Source organism: Amphiprion ocellaris, chromosome 1, assembly GCF_022539595.1.
Source record: "Amphiprion ocellaris isolate individual 3 ecotype Okinawa chromosome 1, ASM2253959v1, whole genome shotgun sequence".
Classification (NCBI taxonomy): domain Eukaryota; kingdom Metazoa; phylum Chordata; class Actinopteri; family Pomacentridae; genus Amphiprion; species Amphiprion ocellaris.
In genome coordinates, this window is record NC_072766.1 from 3,070,926 (window position 1) to 3,076,925 (window position 6,000).

The 6,000-nt window shown below is 36.2% G+C and overlaps 1 protein-coding gene across 2 annotated transcripts in view; it reads right to left on the reverse strand.

The window, feature by feature from the left end:
- The window catches only part of LOC111565738 (monoacylglycerol lipase ABHD2), a 28,364-nt gene that overhangs the window by 20,063 nt on the left and 2,301 nt on the right, over positions 1-6,000 (reverse strand). For both annotated transcript variants that reach the window (XM_023265953.3, XM_055009750.1), the window contains exons 2-4: positions 2,650-2,735; positions 794-828; positions 373-588 (exon numbers count right to left, since the gene is read on the reverse strand). In XM_023265953.3, the coding sequence (XP_023121721.1) occupies positions 373-581 (209 nt within the window). In that variant the 5' untranslated portion in view covers positions 582-588; positions 794-828; positions 2,650-2,735. The remainder of the gene's footprint in view (positions 1-372; positions 589-793; positions 829-2,649; positions 2,736-6,000) is intronic.

Genomic DNA, 6,000 nt, shown 5'->3' on the forward strand with positions numbered 1-6,000 from the left:
GCAGACATCCCTGAAGGGGAGACCAGCATCGTCATAAATGTAAATCCCCTTTCCCTTTGATGAATGGGTTTAAATCCATAATGCAAGTGTGACAAACCCAGTCTACCTTTAGGGATAACACCAAAAAAATTCAATAAAAATACAGCCTAGTGTTTAATTCATGTCAGAGCTGATGGCAAAGCCAGACGTTCCTGGTACTGACATGTGGCACACTCAGGAACATTGATGACAGATGGAACACCGCCAGACAAACTGCTACCTTCACTGCAGCTCAGATGGCTGAGCAGCAGTAGCAGCAGTAGCAGCAGCAGCAGCATCATTTCCATGGAAACGCCTTAAGTGACAGGCAACATAGCTGAGAATGCAACTCACTCTTTGGTCAGCTGAGGACACGACTTGAGGAGGAAGCGGTTGAGAGGTGTGTCCTGGTATGTGAGGTCAGGGGGCGCGGTGGGGCTCTTCAGGTTCAGGCAGCGGACGATGATGTAGAGCACCGTGGCCACCGCCGCCAGCTTCATGCCGTCGAACATCGCTGGCAGCTCCGGGGAGATGGTGTGCACGTCTGAATCATGGGCACTCATGATTATTCTGAAAAACAAAAACACATTTTTAGTTTTTTACCCAGTGAAACAAAATCACACACAGCCTTGTACTCAGTGGTGTTATTTAAACATCAATTCATAAAAAGCACCCATGACTTGTACAAAATGCTAAAATGATTGAGTTCTTGGTAAGCTGGGATTAAGTCAGAGATGAGATGAAGCAGAGAAATATCTGACGATGTCTGACTGACCTAAATATTCCTCTTGGAGCCTTGCAGCAACAGATCTGTGTGAATACAGAGGGAGAGCAACTCAGTCAGATAAAGCCCAGAGAGTTATTTAACACACTCACCTTAATTACATTACAGCTTGAACAGCGCCAATAGGAAGCCGTGCCACATATAGGATAAAGATATGGACAGTAGGGCTGCAGCTATCGATTATTTTAGTACTCAAGTGTTCTATCGATCATTGTGGCGATTAATCAAGTTATTGAATTCTACGGTATTGAACATATATAGTATAGTACAGGGGCATTGTACATGTATAATATAGTAGATATTGAACATATATAGTATAGTAGATATTGCACATATATAATATAGTACAGGAGTATTGTACATATATAGTATAGTACATGTGTATTGTACATGTATAGTATAGTAGATATTGAACATATATAGTATAGTAGATATTGCACATATATAATATAGTACAGGAGTATTGCACATATATAATATAGTACAGGAGTATTGCACATATATAATATAGTACAGGAGTATAGCACATATATAATATAGTACAGGAGTATTGTACATATATAGTATAGTACATGCGTATTGTACGTGTATAGTATAGTAGATATTGTACATGTATAATATACTACAGGGGTGTTAAACTAAAACTCAAAGCCATGAGAACCCGACATGCATTTAGTTGATGACAACGAAATCTCATAAACATGTTTTTATGTTTGGTCTGTTGAAACTGCTGCTACTGCAAAAATAAGAAAACTGATCAGTTCATTAGTATTTATTATTACAGAAAATCAATCAGTGACATTAGATTCACTCTGATTTGGTTCAATACAATATTGTGTTTGACTATATTAAGTTCAATAGTTTTACTGTGCAGCTGTCTGTTATCAATAATCAGCTGCATTAATTCAGTAAGATAAATATATTAATGCACGTTGCAGCACTTTTTGCGGTCATACATTTTTATATTCCTCACTGTTCTCCATTAAAACAACCTGCTGACTGAAGCAGCTGCACACGATCATCTCATTTTGTGCAGAAAATGACTCAAATGATTGTTAAACCTCCTTTTTGTGTGACGAGTTTGAAGCAGAAGGTCTGAGTTAACAAAGAAAGTTGAAAACCACCTTCATACCTGTTAACTCTGACTGAGGTTTTAGTTTTTGTCGACTCACATAAAGAAGGCCAGACTATGTTGAACTGTCTTTATAGTTCAGTCCTCTGATCTGCTAAACGCCGTAAACACTAGAAAAGCTGTACCAGTTAAAATAGAAGCGTCCCATCAAATTTAAAATCCCCTTATCATTTATTGATTGTAGGCCCAGGTCCATATGGGATGAAGTCTGGGTCTGGGGTCTAGCATGTCGAGGATTAAACAAAGCCTCGATTCAGAGAATTTTGCCTCGAGGAATTTTAGTAATTGAATAACTCGAAGAACTCGAGGAATTGTTTCAGTCCTAGCTGACATTACTTTAAATAAATCATTACATACAGCAGACTCACACTGATGTCTCTTGACTGAATGAACATCGGGTATAATGTATCAACACATTTATACTTTAACACAAAAGTTACACAAACACTCCAAGCATTAACAAAGTCAACTAAGATACGAAGATAAAAAGAGGAACTGCAAAGAGTACAGAGAAGCCACAGTGCTGCTTGTTACCATAAAACAGGGAAGTTCTGTTACATGATTTCCCAAAAATAGATGACAGTGTTTGTATTGTTACGACCAAACAGAAACATAAAAATTTCCATAGAAAGGTAAATCTATACTTTGGTAAAGATGAGGATACATTACACAAGAATAAAAGGTGAATCTGAAAGAATATCTGGTGTTTACTTACATTTTATGTTCAAGGTACCTCTGATAGCAACTTGTTCCAAAAGTGTAAAGATGTGCCGAGGGGAAGTCACAGTGACGTGGTCAAACCTGAGAAACACAACAAGCAAACAAACAGAATCCACTGAGACCTTGAGGATAATAGCAGACAATTCGTTTTTTGTTTGTCTATTCGTGTTTAACAGTTTCAGAAGTCACATGTTTACTCCACAGAACCTAAGATCCTTAAGATGCCTGTTTGTTCTTCAGGCATCGCTTAAGAAACCTGTTTGTTCTTAATCCAGGATCAGAATACATCCACCAGTAATGTCACCATGGTAACTCAGTTTAGTGCTGAAATTATTACCTGGTTTATGGATTTTGATATTTAAGCAATACTAAATTTGATGTAAGACTCTCTGTTGAATAAATGATCAAAAACTGACACAAGGAAAAGCAGTAGTCACAAAACAGAGGAGAGAATAAGCTAGAAGGTTGACTGGAAGATGGAAGATGCACAGAGAACCCTGTTTATACTAGATTTATTCCTAAAATAAAATTTATCTATGTCTTAATATTACTAAAACGTTACATTAATATATAAACACACACATAAAAAGAGAAACCACTGATTTTATTTTATTCCAAAGTCTGTGTTTATGTCTATATGGATAAAAGAGGATCAGTGTTTTCTAGGAAAAGAAAGTTCCTTTATCAGAGTTCCCAAATCCTGTTATGGAATATTTTGCTTGTCCTTAAGCTCTGGAGAGTTTGCCCATTAGTGGTAGAGATAGTTCCTTCAATAATCCAATTCTTTTGAGGAAGAAACAGTTAATGACAATCCTGGAAGGTCAGATAGGGTTCCTCTGTTGCTGTATCTCAGATAGGTGGAAGGATCATTAACATGTTATGTCATTATCTAACCAAAGTCCTTCTCTTGGTGTGGAAGTTATTTTACTGTTCATCCATATCAAAGAGAAATGTGCCTTTTGACACGTCAAGCAAATCTCTGCCTCGTCGTCTGTCTGAGAAAACCGTCTCTCACTTTGACATTTGGAGGTTACCACTGCAAGCTCTGTCCTTCACCCTGTCTCAGTCCAAGATATAACTTATCAATAGTCTGTTATCAAGTAAAAAAAACTATACAAAACTTGACATTCATGATAAGTTACCTGTTGTAGCGATTTCAGTAAACAAAATGATTCAATGACTGTCTGCTAAGCAAAAAAATCCACTGAGATTTCCAAAGAATATATTTAACCTTTAATCCAAGAAAAAAGATAATCAACTCATGATAACGTGCACAAAGTCATAATCAAAGTAAGCAACAAAAAATACGGCGACCCAGCTCACCTCCTCTCAAATAATGAAAAAAGTCCAGAAAGGTGAACAGGTGAATATATTCACTTAATCATCCCCGTCCATATACATGTGACCCGTTATCTGTATTCAGCATGAGAACAAAATAATATCATAACCAAACAAACACAAACAACAATTAATATGCCCCTTAACCTTACAATAAAACAACAACTCATTTGTGGCTTCTACACCTATTTTTCTCTGTTTGTGTCATTCTATATTTAATCATTTTGTTTATTTATGGCTGGTTGTCAGATGTCATTCAGTGGCGCATCTGTCCAATTCTTTCTCTGAAGATTTGCTGAATGCAAATCTGGTCTCGAGTGCACGTCAAAGCACCAATAAATGATCTTAACAGCCATGCATAGCAGCATGCAAAGATGTCAAAAATATCAACAGAAGCTGAAGTTTAGCTTGTTGCGTCCAGCTCTTTGTAGGAGTCCTTCCTCTGAGATCAGTAAACACCTGCAGCATTAAGCAGCAGTGGGATCCATATGAACGTTTAAATGTGAAGTAGGTGCCTGCATTTATGCACAACCCACATGACATTGACTAATTATAATTATAAACTACTGACAAACTGCAGGTAGGATTGCTCAGAACTGCACTGTAAATGGCACCATATATATGCTTCATATTCACCCTCCTAATACCTTCAAATTTACTAACATCTTTTATCCTTGGAGTCAGTTTGATTCCAGCAATTTATACCTCCAGAAAATTATCAGAATTACGTTTATGCGTCCGGTACTTTGTCTTTTTGTTGACTATTTTTCAATAAAACAACCCCCCACCCAGTCCCCTCATACATCCAGAATACCAGAAACTTGCAGATTGCAATAAAGTCTCACCAACTGACCTAAAATTGGAAAGAGATCTCTTTTGTTGGTGTATTAATGGCTACATATATATTTTTGTTATCTATAACATTTCGAATGAACAACATTTTTGTTATCAAGAACTGTATTGTTTTCGGGGTCAATTTGATCACAGGAAAGACGAAGACAATTTCAAAAAGTTTAGGGCCCTAAAGGTTTTTGAAGATTATAAAATTGCTTGTTATAGTGACCTCAGTATCATCCAAAACAAAATTGCGTAAAATGTTGATGTGCCTTTTATGTAGAGGATATGATGTTTTCTATAGCTAAAAGCCTGGGGTCATCTGATGCATACAACATTTTTCCATTTATGCAGTTAGATGCATTCAAATCATGTCTTTTCTATGTGTGAACTCAACAGCATTTCTTCTGAATACTCGCAGTCTAGTCTAATAATCAAAACTGCATATCAAAAGTTAATCAAAATTAAATGCATATTAAAATTCTTGAAACTCAGTTAAATCAGGGGTGTCAAACATGTGGAACACGGGCCAAAATCGGCCCTCCAGACGGTCCAATCCGGCCCGTGTGACGACTTTGTAAAGTGTAAAAATGACAGTTAACTGCAGATTGTAAATTAGTAAAACTATACATTTAAAATAATTTCTAGACCATGAAAAGTTGTTTTGATCAAAAAGTAAAATACTAGATTGCTCATTGTTCTTTTGTCAGTTTGTGTCTTGTTTTTGTAATATTTTCTTGTTTTTTGTCTTTTTATGTCTGACTTTTGTCATTTTGTTTTTCGTTCTGGTTTCGCTTGTGTTTTTTGTCTTATTTTTGTAATTTTGTATTTTGCTTTATTCAGTGTTTTGTGTGTCATTTTTGTCTCGTCTGTACATTTTTTGCTGCTTTGAAACTTTTTTGTCAAATTTTTTGTTTTCACGTTGTTTATAATGTTTTGTAAAAAGATAATTATTTAAATATGAACTTTTTTGCACTAAAACAAAGGAAAATTTGGAAGTTCACATTATTATAGGTTATTACACTGTGATTTTACTGATTCAGCAACTGGAGATCAAATTAGGCTGAATGTGGAACCTGAACTGAAATGACTTTGACACCTCTGAGTTTGATCTTTTAGTTTTTTTAGTGCCACCTCTAGAGGCACCACTGCTTGCATTCAGTCATGTTGAATG